At 47.0% G+C, this 16506-nt stretch overlaps 1 protein-coding gene across 1 annotated transcript in view; it reads left to right on the top strand.

The window, feature by feature from the left end:
• Positions 1-16506, top strand: part of LOC120049340 (metabotropic glutamate receptor 8-like) — a 241559-nt gene that overhangs the window by 189894 nt on the left and 35159 nt on the right. The window contains exons 7-8 of the mRNA XM_038995591.1: positions 11231-11370; positions 13901-14836. Coding sequence (XP_038851519.1) covers positions 11231-11370; positions 13901-14836 — 1076 coding nt within the window. The remainder of the gene's footprint in view (positions 1-11230; positions 11371-13900; positions 14837-16506) is intronic.

Consider the following 16506-nt stretch of genomic DNA (forward strand, 5'->3'; position numbering starts at 1 on the left):
CAAAAATGTATTCATACAGTGGCAGTGTCATCCACTCACAAACACTCAACAAAAATGTACACTCCATTATCATAAAAAACGTATTTCTCTCAACTTTTGTGCACAAATGTGTTTACATCCCTGTTAGTGAGCATTTATCCTTTGCCAAGGTAATTAATCCACCTGACAGGTGTGCATGTCAAGAAGCTGATTAAACAGCATGATCATTATACAGGTGCACCTTGTACAGGGGACAATAAAAGTCAACTCTAAAATGTGCAGTTTTGTCACACAACACAATGCCACAGATATCTCAAGTTTTGAGGAAGCGTGCAATTGGCATGCTGACTACAGGAGTGTCCAACAGAGCTGTTGCCAGAGAACTGAATGTTCATTTCTCTACCATAAGCCGCCTCCAACGTCGTTTTAGAGAATTTGGCAGTACGTTCAATCGGACTCACAACCGCAGACCACGTGTAACCACGCCACATCCGGCTTCTTCACCTGCGGTATCATCTGAGGCCAGCTACCTGATGAAACTGAGTATTTCTGTCTGTAATAAAGCTCTTTTGTGTGGAAAAAAACGAATTCTGATTGGCTGGGCCAGCTCCCCAGTGGGTGGGCCTGGCTCCCAAGTGGGTGCCCTCGCAAGCCTACCCATGGCTGCGCCCCTGCCCAGTCATGTGAAATCCATAGATTAGGGCCTAATGACTTTATTTCAATTGACTGATTTCTTCATACAGTATCAACTGTAACTCAGTAAAATCGTTGACATTGTTGCATGTTGGGCTTATACATTTCTTTCAGCATAGTACAGCACATGCAACTTCTCGCTGAGGGTTTGGATCTCTTGGCAGTGATAGCTAAGATATTGGGCTGATATACACAAGGTTGCTGGCTCAAGTCCTACTATGGCCATTCTAGGCGCGATGGTTACTAAAGCCACTGGTAACAAAGTACTTCACCACCATTTTAGACAGTAACCTCCCTTAATAGAGCTAAATGTCACTGCCCACTTGACTGAGATGAATGTAGAAGGGCACGGAGCAGAGAGGAGGCCTGACAAACTGCACTTTACCAGACTACTTACTAACGATCAGTAAATCTTCTCTCTATTGACTGCTGCTGGTTTTTCAACGGCCGAGAGGCACAAGATGAATTGCTGTAGGGCTGTTGATGTTGTTTACATCTAGTATCTCGTCTTCAACAGGCCCGGGGCTACTCCACGGCATGCTTTCAAGCTAACTACACAGAGAAGCAGCATGTTGTGTTTGGTATCGATTTCTGCCCCTCTGGAGTTCAACGGGAGGTTAATAGTAATGATACCAGAGGACGGAATGGGTTTTCTGCTGGGGACTGATCATGTTGTCGACTCATGTTGTTTTGTGTGGTTCAGCTGCAGCCTCTTATAGCACATCATGTCTGGCATACAGTAGCACGTTTAGGGCTGTTATTGGATAAAGGTACATGTGTGTGTGTAGACCTTACAGTGAAATGCTTACTTACAAGACCTTAACCAACAATGCAGTTCAAATGTTTTTTTTTAAACCTTTAAATTATTATTATTAAAGAGCAGCAGTAAAATAACAATAGCGAGGCTATATACAGGGTGTACCGGTACAAAGTCAATGTGCGGGGGCACAGGTTAGTCAAGGTAATTGAGGTAATATGTACATGTAGGTAGAGTTATTAAAGTGACTATGCATAGATAATAACAGAGAGTAGCAGTAGTGTAGGGGGGGGGTGCAAATAGTCTGGGTAGCCATTTGATTAAATGTTCGAGTCTTATGACTTGGGGATAGAAGCTGTTTAGAAGCCTCTTGGACCAAGACTTGGCGCTCCGGTACTGCTTGCCGTGCGGTAGCAGAGAGAACAGTCTATGACTAGGGTCATATTCCTTAGTATAGTATGCAGCTCATCTGCACCCGTTAGGAGGGCATTGAGTCGGACCATCCACAGTGCCCTTGACATGGAGGGGGGGCCAGGGATCCATACCAATCAAATGCAACTTAGAGGAGCTGTGCTGATCCGATAGGCCACAATCCCCCTGCTTACCGACACAGGCGGAAAATCAATCCAGCGAGAGGAAGAGCCTAATTCAGTAGTGAGGTTTCAGAACAATCTAGGGAAAACACACACCAGGCGTGGAGATATCTCATGCAGACACACACACACACACACACACACACACACACACACACACACACACACACACACACACACACACACACACACACACACACACACACACACACACACACACACACACACACACACACACACACACACACACACACACACACACACACCGGTGCACTTATTAATGATCCTTCCCCACCGAACCCTGCCAGAGGATCTAACCTTTCTCAGCAGCATGAGATTGGACACTTGGATGACCCCTCCACTGACCCCCAGTGTGTGTGTATATCCCTCCTTCCCTCCAGTGTTCAGGTGTTATCGATGTGCTCTCTGACTCCGACAGAAACCCATGCTGATGGAGAGAGCACCATCCTGCTCACACACTTCCTAGCTCTATCCCTCCCTCTCCTCCCCTCCCTCCTTCTCTCTGCCCCACTCCCTCTCTCCTTTATCTTCTCATTATCTCTCATTCTCCCTCTCTTTTTTTTCTCTCCTTTTCTCCCCTACTTCTCTCTCTCCACCTGTCTCTCCCTCCATCTCTCCACTTCTCCCCTCTCCCTACCTATTTCTCTTGTTTTCCCTCTCATGCGCACACCCAGACACACATGCATACCCAGATGGTGGTGCATTGCAGATCCAGGGGAACGAAGACAATAAGGAACAGTGCCTGTAGCTGCAATCACACGCTACACCGTGCGGACTGCATCTGATACCGGTTCTCCTGTTCTGTTCAGCTTGAGTCTCTACACCCTCTATTGTCTCCACAGTCATCTAAAGGACATTCTTGCTCTGTCCCAAATGGCACCCTATTCCCTATATAGGGCACTCCCTATAAAGTAGTGCACTATTAAGGGAATAGGGTGTCATTTAGGACGTGTGCTTTGTCACATGTCGAGCGCTTACTTATTAAGCAGCCCAATTCAGACGTTGTGCTATCACTTGATTCTATCTAGAGGCCATTGGATGAGTTTGCATAGTTTTATTTATACGTGTAGCCATGCTGCAGATATTTCCTATTTTCTTAGACCAAAAACATGATACGTCAGATTTGGGTCAATGATGATGATGTTTTCCCTTTTGTGTAGCTCTTTTCTGTTTCTCTCTCCTTTTTTGTCCTGGTCCATCATCAGTCATCACCATGGAGGGATTGACTCAGAATGCAAGCAAGATATCAAGCAGACTATTGTCTCTTTCGTCATCTCAACTCAGACCGAGTCCCTCTCTTATCTAGAAATGTCCTGTTCTGTTGTTGCCTACCAACAACATCCCCTCTAGTACTGTAAGTCATTGTGACAACGCTCTGTAAAGTAACACATTTAGGGACTATTATTGGCCGAGAAAATCTCATTTCAGTTGCTGTCGGGCCATTGTGACTCAGTTTTCAATGAACAGCTGAAGTAAATGTAGAAAAATAGCCACAACAAGTCTTTGTACACTTTTGTCGGACAGATATCAAAGACATCTTTATGTCTTAATCGGTCTCTCATATGAAGGAAGTAACGTACAGCTGCAGCTTCCGAGGACCAGTGTGTCCCACTACTTCTGCTCTGATGAATACGATAGTCTAGGGCTACGTCCCAAATGGCACAATATAGTGCACAGGCCCTGGTCAAAAGTAGTGCACTATATAGGGAATAGGGTTCAATTTGGGACGCATCCTAGTGGTCCAGTTTATACACTGCCTCTAGAGTGTGTTACAGGAACTAGGTCTGTTGCAAGGTCTGCTCCTGGACAGGGACATGACACGTGTCCAATTCAACCGACGTGCCCACACAGAGAGTTTGCAATTTTGTCATGTAATAACTGATGCACCAGCCCTAACGCCAGATTCAGCAACTTGCCTGTCTTGTGACCAAGACGAAGGAGATGATTGTGGACTACAGGAAAAAGAGGACCGAGCACGCCCCCATTCTCATCGACGGGGCTGTGGTGGAGCAGGTTGAGAGCTTCAAGTTCCTTGGTGTCCACATCACCAACAAACTGTGTCCCGCCACCCACCAACCCCTCTTTTACGCTACTGCTACTCTCTGTTTATCATATATGCATAGTCACTTTAACCATATCTACATGTACATACTACCTCAATCAGCCCGACTAACCGGTGCCTGTATAAAGCCTCACTACTGTATATAGCCTCGCTACTGTTATTTTTCACTGTCTTTTTTATTGTTGTTTCAAAAAAAAAAAAAAAAGCCCTCCCTTAGGCCTACTGTAACGAAGGCTCGTTCAACAGCAGTTAGTGTCTTCGTTATCCTGCCGATTTTATGACATCGTTGCATTTACATGTATTTATTATTGAAATGACGGTGCCTGTAAGTGTGACATAGCCTATTTAAAACAGCCTGTTGTTTCGTTATATTATTCGTTCTCTTTTTAAGCCTCATCAATAATTAATTGAATCTTGCTTATTGACAATGATTGGCATGCCCGTACTCAGTCATAATGCTATTGACAGTCGGCCTAGCTCCTATATCAGTGTGAATGCTATTGAAGATATCCAATTAGAACAATGAGGACTGCAAATAGGTTCAAGTTAACGTATTTAGCAAAGACGGGTCTATATTTTAACTGAGTACGTTTTAACTGACTAACTATAGCTGACTAACATTAGAATGGGAGTTGATTCCAAGGCAATACATAAAAGACCGTAAATACACAACTTGAAGTAACCACATATTTCGCCACGGAGCACGTTCTGATTGGCCAGTGAGGGGCCAAGCCATGACACACCCACAGCTCGTTTATTCATCAAAACCCATCCCTTTCGAGCCAACGCCAGCAAGTGCGCCGGTAATTGTGATAGTGAAAATAGCAAAATAATATTTTGGACACATCCCTGAGCCTATAGCGTTACCACTTGCGCTTAGATTTACCATTGCGTTAGGTTTGTTAGAACAGAGCCCAGAGTGGTGTGACATGACGCATAGCGCCTCCCACAACCCAGGTCACCTCCATTGTCCTGTATGAATCCTCGGGCGGTCCAATGAATAGCTTGACAAGGCCTTCACTCTTCACCGTCGCTGTTCATCTCCTCCCTTTTTTATCCCTGAAAATATTTCCAAGGTCCCCTCCTTTTCAGTCTTATGAGAAACCTTAATTGTAGTTCTGTGCGTGGGAAGGAAGGAATAAAAACACCTTACAGCCTGTACTTTCACTTTCGCACCGGGGTTAAACTTTGACAGAATACATTCCACTAAAACTGCAAAACCTTTTAGAAAATATATCTTTGTTTTTTTTGACAATGGAACTTTTCAGAAAATCTCCCAAAAATCTCCAATGGATGGATGGAAAATGTTTTTTTTTTCTCACCTCCGCACTTCCTTGTTAGCCAATATCTTCTCTATTGTTCCCAGCTAGGTCTGTCTGCAGAGCGTGGTTGAATGGCATTGGTGTGTTCTTATGATCCTTTATTAACTACCCTGTCCCCTGACCGTGCGGAGTGAGAATCCCCCGGTTTAGCAAGGAAAGAAAACCTACACAAAGGACTGCTATACTTCTAGTTTAGAACCCCGGTGAGGATATTGACTGTGTTGGTCCAACTACTAACCCTCATGGTAGTGCTACGTTCATTGGAACTGAACATGCGCGGTGTAGTGGTGTCTCAATCTTAGCCTCCTGTGTAACAATATTCTATCCTCATCCACAAAAGCACCGGACGAAGGACAAAGAGAACAATATCCACTCACTTTTTCCTACTCTACCAAAAAAGTGATTTATTGAGCTAGTGCCAGCTTCTATATTTCGACCATATTGTGGTCTTGGTCGGGGCCACCCTACACGATGCTCTCCATTACCCTTTTATGGAGAGGGCAGAAGAGCCAAAACAATTGGGCCCTAAGCCGGGGAGTCAGTGTGTGTGTGCGTAGAGCCGTGAGTGGAGGACACGGCCATGCTAGACCGAGCTATCTCATTACAGCTCATCTCCACAGAGCTAGCTGCTCTAGCTCTGACTGCTCAGGACAAGATGGACGCCTTCTCTACGGGAACCAGCCCGGGCTAATTAGCAAGGAACAACGGCTAGATGATGAACTTGAACCTAGCACGACAGCTAGTCAGAGGGAGAAGAGAGAAATACAGCGCTGTGTGTGTGTGTGTGTGTGTGTGTGTGTGTGTGTGTGTGTGTGTGAGTGTGAGTGTGAGTGTGAGTGTGAGTGAGAGAGAGAGAGAGAGCTTAAGTATCAACGTTAAAAGAGCAATCAATACCCGGAGATAAGTTCAATAAGCCAGAAATCCCAGACAGCTGTTTCGGTGACTTAAGACATCTCTCTCTGTCTGCCACTTGCCTGCCCGGGCCGACACACACTGAACACTTCCTCAGCCCAGGTGACCAGAAGCTGTCAGATAGCCATTGGATGATTAAGATGATTAATAGAAGGTTAAACCATGCGGTGTCGGCGGCGGTTTGTACATGCATCATTTTATTCACTCTTAATGCAGGTTAAAATGCTGGCATTAGACTAACTGACAACACCAGGTTTATGGACCTGCAGATCTCTCTCTCCTCTGCCACAGTCACACCATAACGGAATCCATTTGGCCTTAGTGGAGACAAAGGAGTTTTTGAGGGAGTTTATCTGTCTGCCGTGTTGGTTTGTTGAGAAATGCGGCATTGCCTCAATAGCCTATGAGAGTTGTGTCGTGTGTGTGTGTGTGTGTGTGTGTGTGTGTGTGTGTGTGTGTGTGTGTGTGTGTGTGTGTGTGTGTGTGTGTGTGTGTGTGTGTGTGTGTGTGTGTGTGTGTGTGTGTGTGTGTGTCTGCTGAAGTCGGTGAACAGAGGAGGTCTATCTACTATGGCAGCTGGTCTCTCTAGCCTCCTGGATACATGCTGCTGCCTTCTCTCTTTCATTATGCACACTAACAATGCTGCTCTAGGACTCCCTCCCTCCCTCCCTCCCTCCCTACTCCTCTTTCTTTCCTCTCTCTCTCTTTCTCTCTCTCTCTCCCTCTCCTTTGATCCCCTCTTCCCCCCTCACATCTTTCTCCCTCCCTCCCTCCCTTGCTGTGCTCTGTTCTAAGGAAGATAATCCAAATATTTTATTTTGAGAGGAAAGAGAGGAAGAGGAGAAAGGAAGTTCAGATTGAGGGCCACTTAGTTTAGAGCCCCTCCAAAAAAAAGGTGTTTTCTTCAGCGACAGTGTTTCATAACTCTGTGATGAAATGTCTTCCCTTGGACTAATGATATTAGGGCTTAGAGAAGCAGTGGAAAGGAGGGTACTAAAGGTTTGGATGGTTTTGAAACTTGCCTTAGGCAGGCAAGAACCGCTAATGACCAACTGGGACAATTTTTTTTTTTTTAAATGGCGAATTATCAAATCTCAGACCAATTGGGAAATCTAAAGTACCCAAAATATTCAGAGATCATGGGGCCAAAACATCTTCGGTTGACATGAGGACTCTTGATGTTGAGTTTAGAGTAGGTAAAAACCCACCATCTTTTCACTACATCCATTATTTCATTAGCCAACTCACCTCACCTTAGCCTCCACCTCCAAGCTCCAATGGCTACTCAGCCTCTGTGCTCCCTTCCACTGTGAAACACAACAAAAGGCTCTGGCTTCTACTTCCACATCCTGATAAACTACGTGTCACAGCTTTCTGGCAGTTTAATAATCACTATAATCAGCTGCCTTATTGAGCCAAGAAGCACTAATCTCATTATAAACCCTGTGGATATTATCCCTCACCATATTAACTGCATGGAACTGCTACCCACATGACGACTGCAGGGTGGACGGAGGGTTAGGGCACAGCGGAGAAAGGCTCCTGTATGCCAGAAGCATGTAAGTAATGGATCATGATCAAGTGAATTATTAGGCTTACGCGGATGTCTTATAGGAGAGAAGAGGGGGGGGGGTGTGGATGGGAGGGAGAGAGAGAGAGGGCGATAAAGAAGAGATACACGGGAAGACGAGAGGGAGAGAGCTGTGAGATAAAGAACAAGAGAGATAAAGAACAAGAGAGAATGAGGAAGGATCAACAGTAAATGTTTAGGAGGAGGAGGGAGTTGAGTTATCATTATCGCACAGATGTCGAGTTTCCTCATCGGCCAGGTAAAGCCTCCCCAGAGGTAACCGTTTAGTGTGGGATAGATGGATGGAGGAAAAATGGAGAGAAGGATGGAGAGAAGACCTGTCCTCATTTCTGGGGGCCGGTGTGTGCCCGCTTTAGTGCGTTTGCGTGTGTGCGTTCCTGCGTGCGTGTACCTACGTGCATGTGTGTGTGTTGTCTCCCCCCATTAGCAGTATAGATGTATGGCCCACACTGACTGGGTGCTGGCAGCCATTCCACTCAGCCGCTCGCTCTCCTCCTCTCAGCTCCTTCCTCCATGTTATGTTTTATTCATCTGGGCCGCAGGGTGGTTTCTACATCAGGTCTATCAAAACACTCACTGTTCTCTGTTTCTGTCGCGATTGGGAGTGGGGAGACGTTTGAAGCCTGCAATGGCCGTTCAGCCACAACGCGCTCTCCTTTCCTGTATTCTCCCCCATCAGAGATTTTACCCAGCCTAAAACTCTCTCTCTCTCTGGGATCCACAGGGAAGAGCTGTTGGCAGGGTATGCAGTGTTTATCTCAGATTAGGAGGATGTTGCCTGTAGACACTGATCTTTCTCCCCTTAATGGTTTAGGTTAGGATTAGGGGAGAGTAAAACTGATCCTAAACCTGTGGCCTTGTAACTGTATCTTCGTAGGTTTGTCTCCCTGCCTTTTAGTAGGAGTATAACTTACCTCGAATCCATTCTCTCTACCCACAAACTGCACAGCAGAAAGCCAACCTCATCTCAGGCCAAACATAAGCCCTAATGTCTGAATGGAGGAGATCGGGTTCAAAAGACAGTCTTCCATCTGAACAACTTCAGCTCTTGGTCTCATCTCACCATCGCCCACCACTAGCTGAAGACCTGTGTGTCGATTGAAGGGCCTCTAACCCCATTCTCCTTTGGGGCTGGTAGGGTGCATGTGTGCTCATGTGAGATGTACTGAAAAGACCAATGGGGGTGAAGTCGATGAACAGACTTTGTTGTGCTGGTAGGCTCGTCCGGTTCAGTGGTTGTTAGGGCTACCCACTGAGGGGTGAGTTCGAGGTGTTTGTGTGTGTGTATGTTGTGGTAAAGAAGGTTAAATGTGGTTGCTTACACTGACACAGTGAAGGTCATGGTTAACGATGCAGAATAGTGTGAAATTTAAATGTCGATATCTCCATGTTGCTACTTTCAGAAATGGCGGAGGGACCATGCTTCACTGACTTGTACTGCTGTGCTCGAATTGCCCTTATAAGGGACATACTGAACAATTCTATTAGTCAGCTTGCTTGTATCCAGTAATTGTCATCAGGAGTAGCTAATATGGCTTGGGACAGGCTGTTTCCGGAGATGACGTGAGTGTGAAGATGTGTCGGTGTGTGTCTATGCGCCTTTGCGTGCATTTAAGTGTGTGTGTGTGTGTGTGTGTGTGTCTGTGCGTGTGTGTGCGTGTGTGTGGGTGTGTGTCTGTGCGTGTGTGTGCGTGTGTGTGTGGGTGTGTGTACGTTTGTGCATGCGTGCGTGTGCAACTTGCATCAGTCGTGTCTGCAGAATCGGCCTCATTGGTTGGGCAGGGAACAGTGAGCAGTATTGGGCCGTATATTAACCCCAATTTGACAGGCAGAAATCATTTCCTGAGGCTGTGCTATGATTAATTTCCACACTGATGAGATGGAGTCCGCTCCCATTTGCAATGCATGTTGCCCCCGCTGTGCAAAGCGAGGGATGCACGGAGAAGAGGGGAGAAGAGAAAGAGAAGAAGTTGTGCTCACTCACAACCAGAGGGCTATCTTACTGGTCTCACGTGTTTGTGTGTGTGTGTGTGTGTGTGTGTGTGTGTGTGTGTGGGGGGGTGTTACTGCAGCTGCATCTCACATAGCAGCCCGATGACGCCCTGTGTAGTCCTGATTTTTATAGGGAGCTGTGTTGCAGTACAAGCCATTACAACTTTTAGCCTGGGTGCCAGATTTTTAACTTATTTTTGTTAATTTTCTTGTCATAAATTCTGTCAAAGACAAAAACTAGACAAATGAGTCAACAACCAGTCTGGACACTTCTCTCTCTGTACTAATGATGTAAGGCAGGAGGAGACAGACGAACAGATAGGCAGACAGGGCGAACGGCGAGTGGCGGCGTCTAGTGTCTTCGAGTTGTGGCAGGCGGGGCTGTGTGTGTGTGTGTGTGTCTGTGTGTGTGAGTAGCGTCGGGCCGGGCGGCTGTGTGTGTGTGTGTCTGTGTGTGTGAGTAGCGTCGGGCCAGGCGTGTGTGTGTGTCTGTGTGTGTGACTAGCGTCGGGCCGTGCGGGTGCGGGTGTGTGTGTGTGTGTGTGTGTGTGTGTCTGTGTGTGTGAGTAGCGTCGGGCCGGGCGGCTGTGTGGAGGCAGATTAAAGATAGAGAGATAATGGGCTAAATCTTCTCATTCATTACCGCTTGGGGATGTACAGAGAGAGAGAGAGAGAAAATACAGATATGATAGATCCACCGTTGCCATGACGTACAGCCTTCTGTAGGAATGTCAGTAATGCACACCTCTTTTACGATTTATATTTGTAATTACGTTACTGCTTCGATGGGCCAGATTATCCACCCGCGCTGCTGCCGATCAGAAATATTGGATTTCAAAGCTTCATAAGAGGAGAGAGAACCAGGGAGAGGGAGAGGCTGTTTGCACACACGCTCGCAGACACGCACACTCATACAGACACACACACACACTCATACAGACACACACACACTCATACAGACACACACACACACACGCACACTCATACAGACACACACACACACACACTCATACAGACACACACACACACACACACTTTCTGCATAATTAATATGTGTGACACCTGAGCCACTCCTTAGGGTGACATGTAGACCCGAGACTACTGAATGAACTTCGGAAAACGATTCCCACTTTGTAACAAACAGACCTTAAAACATAGTTACAACATACAGCAGGTAATACCCAAGCATGTGTAATTATAGTTAAGGTGTACATATATAAGTTAGTCCAAAAATAATTTTGTGTTGGACCAAATTGTATGTTGGTGTGAAAATGCAGGAACTCATTTTCCGCCATCTCTGTCTTCCAGGAAGTGCCGGTACTCCAGTGGTGTTTAATGAGAACGGCGACGCCCCCGGACGGTACGACATCTTCCAGTACCAGAGCACCAACCGCTCTACCAGAGAGTACAAGGTCATAGGCACCTGGACCAACAAACTACACCTAAATGTGAGACTAACGTAATAGCAATATCTATCTTTTGTGATCTAGTGTTGTCATAAAGTGTCACATTGAGGCATTCATGCATAGCCTGGTCCCGGCTCTGTTTGTGCCGTCATGTCAGCGTGTTTGGCATGACAATGACAGACAAACGACTTGACATTATAGCACAAACAGCTCTGAAATCAGGCACATTTCATAGATATCAGCATTTATTCAGTCTTGAAACTTTTATTCATTCGTTATCATCCAAAACGTGTTTTCGTGTCATGTTTGAGTCCCCATCTCTTCCCAGTGTTTTTTGTCCTATGATCTTACAGTACTTCTGAGTACAGTTACTGCTCAGTGCTTGACTTTCAATGGGCAGCTACTTGTTATTCAGCTGTTACTGATTGGAATAACCACACACACACACACACACACACACACACACACACACACACACACACACACACACACACACACACACACACACACACACACACACACACACACACACACACACACACACTTTCTGCATTATTAATATGTGTGACCTGTGCCCGGCTTGTTAGGGTGAAGAGGGAGGGGAGGAGAGGGAGGGAGGGAGGGATAGAGCTAGGAAATGTGTGAGCAGGTCGGTGGTCTCTCCATCCGCATGAGTTTCTGTTGGAGTCAGAGAGAGTCGATAACACCTGAACACTGGAGGGAGGGATACGCACGCACTCACTCACTCACTCACTCACTCACTCACTCACTCACTCACTCACTCACTCACTCACTCACTCACTCACTCACTCACTCACTCACTCACTCACTCACTCACTCACTCACTCACTCACTCACTCACTCACTCACTCACTCACTCACTCACTCACTCACTCACTCACTCACTCACTCACTCACTCACTCACACACTCACTCACTCACACACACACACATACAGGCCACAGGAGGAGAGATGACGGGGCTTATAGCTTAATGACTCTGCATGCCTGTCTGAGATACACAGCCTTGGTAAACGAGCAGCGTGTTCACACACGGTTGGGCTGTAGGGTTGGGCTGTACTCTCTGAGGGATCTTAAAACCATCTGCTCTGGTCGTACATGCGTGCGTGTGTGTGGACAGCAGTCAGGCAGCACACATATATAGCTGTACACCTACACCTTACAATGCTCAAGATCTATCTGACTTTCCTTACTTAATGCTTACCTGCACGTATCATTCACAAAGGTACAGTATAAGTGGATAAGTTCGGACTGTAGAAGCTATATTGGCTGGACTCTGAGGACTTGGAGACTGGAGACTTGGAGACTTGGAGACTTGGAGACTGGAGACTGGAGACTTGGAGACTTGGAGACTGGAGACTGGAGACTGGAGACTTGGAGACTGGAGACTTGGAGACTGGAGACTTGGAGACTTGGAGACTGGAGACTTGGAGACTTGGAGACTGGAGACTTGGAGACTTGGAGACTTGGAGACTGGAGACTTGGCTGGGAGAAAAATGGAAGTTAGGCTCAAATGCTGATCTTCGAATTTCTCTTGCGCATTCTCTTAATTCTTCAATCCATTTACCCAGGCTGGACTGGGAGGCAGCAACAGCATACTGTTTCCTCTCGGCTGGCTGCTGAGAACTAGAGCCAGAATATCCCCATTCCATATACATTTTGTTTCACCTTAACAGTGTTTTGAATTCAAAGTTACTAATAGGTATCCAAATAATTGAGAAAGGATCCACCCAAGTGGTCGGAAGTTACTGTTTCTTCTCGGGGTAAATCTCTTCCCTTAGGACCAGTTGGACATTCTTTTCTTTCATGACATGCTCATAATGCTTTATGGGGTAACTTTAATGAGACCTAAACTATTTTTTAATAATGATCAATTATACCCCCCAAAAAAGTTCTTAATGTGTTTTTGAGCGTTCATATTTCAAGCATGGCCGGCTATCGCTTTACCACAAAAAAAAACAGGAAGAGATAATAGCACTAAAGGGAAATAAAACACCAAACTAAAACGACACACGGACAGGTTTCATTTCTCCTCTGATGACTCAGTAGTGAATCCAGTTCTAGGTTTCTCCTGCTCTCAGCAGAATCCCCAGCCAGTTTCCTCTAGTTCTGCTGGATCAGTACTTTGTGTGCCTGTTCAGAGATACAGAGAGGAGCTCCATTCCCATCACTCTGGGCTGTGTTTTAAACAGATTAATACACACATACTGCATCAGTCTGATGCAGATGGCCAATTTGTGCCAGCTCTGATTACACCAGTTTAATTTCTATTAGATTTATGCCTAGCAGGCAGCACAAGGGAAATGATAGGAAGTTCTTCCTTGGTTAATTACTTTGTGAGTTGCCCTTTGGGAAATGTTTATGCAGGTACAAACAGTTGAACAACGGTAGGCTTTGAAGATAGCTGTTACACAGAACTATTCTAGGCAGAACATCCCTTAGCCAGAACCAGTCTAGAATCACAACCATTCCAGAACCAAAACCATTATTGAGTCCCAACCTATCTGTCCTCTGATTGGTCTTTCCTCTCTCCTGTGACCTTATGACCCCAGGTAGAGGCCATGCAGTGGCGGGCAGGCGACCCGTCCCTCCCGGCGTCTGTGTGCAGCGTGCCCTGCCGGATGGGTGAGAGGAAGAAGATTGTGAAGGGTGTGCCGTGCTGCTGGCACTGCGAGCGCTGCGAGGGCTATCACTTCCAGGCCAGCGAGTTCAGCTGTGAACTGTGCCCCTACGAACAGCGCCCCGACGCCAACCGAACGGGCTGCCAGAACATCCCCATCATCAAGCTGGAGTGGCACTCGCCCTGGGCCGTCATTCCCGTCTTCATCTCAATGCTAGGCATCATCACCACCACCTTTGTTATCGTCACCTTCGTCCGCTACAACGAAACGCCCATCGTCAGGGCGTCCGGCCGTGAGATGAGCTACGTGCTGTTGACGGGCATTTTCCTGTGTTATGCAATCACCTTCCTGATGATCGCGGCACCCGATGTGGGCGTGTGTTCCTTCCGGAGGATCTTTCTGGGTCTGGGGATGTGCTTCAGCTACGCGGCCCTCCTCACCAAGACCAACCGTATCCATCGCATCTTCGAGCAGGGGAAGACGTCCGTCAGCGCCCCCCGGTTCATCTCCCCGGCCTCCCAGCTGGTCATCACCTTCTCCCTGATCTCGGTGCAGCTCCTGGGGGTGTTTGTGTGGTTCGCCGTGGACCCGCCGCACACCTTCGTGGACTACGGCGAGCAGCGGACCCAGGACCCGGCGGCGGCTCGCGGCGTGCTGAAGTGCGACATCTCCGACCTGTCCCTGATCTGCTCCTTGGGCTACTCCATCCTACTGATGGTCACATGCACTGTTTACGCCATCAAGACCAGGGGAGTGCCGGAGACCTTCAATGAGGCCAAGCCAATTGGATTTACCATGTACACTACCTGCATAATCTGGCTGGCGTTTATCCCTATCTTCTTCGGGACGGCACAGTCTGCGGAGAGGGTGAGTGGAACAGCTTTTATAACGGTAAACACACAAACATGCAGAAAAGTGGAGGCTGTGTGTTTCTAATGAATGGATAATTTTGGATGAATGGTCTCTTTTCCATCAGTCAGCTAGTGATTTAGAATGGAGCTATGAGCTATAGTAATAGCTTAACTCTGAAGCCGCACCTCCCCATGTGAATAAGACTGGATTTTCTGTCTGAGTGACTAGAGCCAAGTCTTTGCAGGCTTTAATAAGAGGCTCATACACAGGGCTTACGCTCTCTCTCACTCATTGTGTCGGTGTGGGTGTGTCAGACTTGACAGACTTGAGAACATTGCCTTACCTCTTGCCTCGGCTCTAGGAGGTAGATTAGCAGGGTATATGCAGCCCAGCAGGGCTATGGGAAACTTGAGAAAACGGTATAACCTCTGACCTGCCGTGTGCTTGAGGTCAGGTTTGCGCCAGCTGCACTTGGAGAATGGTACTTCCAGGTCATCTGAAAAGCTTTTCTGCGCAGTGGAATTTCAGTGAATGTTCCATTGCTGTTTGGCAGAGGGTATATTTCAGATGCAACTCTCCACAACGTTAGAGACAGAGGGGAAATAGCTGGGACACTGTAAAACATTAAATACCCACAGGAGAGGAAAAGAGGGGAAGATGAGAAGAGGTCCTCATTAAAGCTCATCACTGAGTCACACCATCACTCGTTTACTGCATTCTTTTAGTTCTCTTTCCTCTGTTGCCAGGCAGCTGACACACACTTGTATGGATGGCCCAATTAGCCTATAAACAAATGCTGTGTCGGGGTGAGCGTTCAGCTCCACGATGATTCTGGTTGGCAAACTTTGTTTGCACTAATGTTACTGGTAAAAACACACACAGCCAGCTCGAACAGCAACATCCTTCTCAGTAACGGTTACAGAAATGTTTTTACTTGCTATGACTGTGATATATTGTTTATCTACCTTAGTTGAATGCACTGACTAAATAAACTCAGCCAAAAAAGAAATGTCCTCTCACTGTCAACTGCGTTTATTTTCAGCAAACTTAACATGTGTGAATATTTGTATGAACATAACAAGATTCAACAACTGAGACATAAACTGAACAAGTTCCACAGACATGTGACTAACAGAAATGGAATAATGTGTCCCTGAACAAAGGCACCTGCAAGTTCCCGGACATTTCGGGGGGGGGGGCCGTAGCCCTCACCCTCCCATCCAACAGGTCCCAGACGTGCTCAATGGGATTGAGATCCGGGCTCTTCTCTGGCCATGTCAGAACACTGACATTCCTTACTTGCAGGAAATCACGCACAGAACGAGCAGTATGGCTGGTGGCATTGTCATGCTGGAGGGTCATGTCAGGATGAGCCTGCAGGAAGGGTAACACATGAGGGAGGAGGATGTCTTGCCTGTAACGCAACAAGCTCAGTCCGATGATGCTGTGACACACCGCCCCAGACCATGACGGACCCTCCACCTCCAAATTGATCCCGCTCCAGAGTACAGGCCTCGGTGTAACGCTCATTCCTTCGACGATAATCGCGAATCTTACCATCACCCCCGGTGAGACAAAACCGCGACTCGTCAGTGAAGAGCACTTTTTGCCAGTCCTGTCTGGTCCAGCGATGGTGGGTTTGTGCCCATAGGCGACATTGTTGCCGGTGATGTCTGGTGAGGACC

Source organism: Salvelinus namaycush, chromosome 6 (genome assembly GCF_016432855.1).
Source record: "Salvelinus namaycush isolate Seneca chromosome 6, SaNama_1.0, whole genome shotgun sequence".
Classification (NCBI taxonomy): domain Eukaryota; kingdom Metazoa; phylum Chordata; class Actinopteri; order Salmoniformes; family Salmonidae; genus Salvelinus; species Salvelinus namaycush.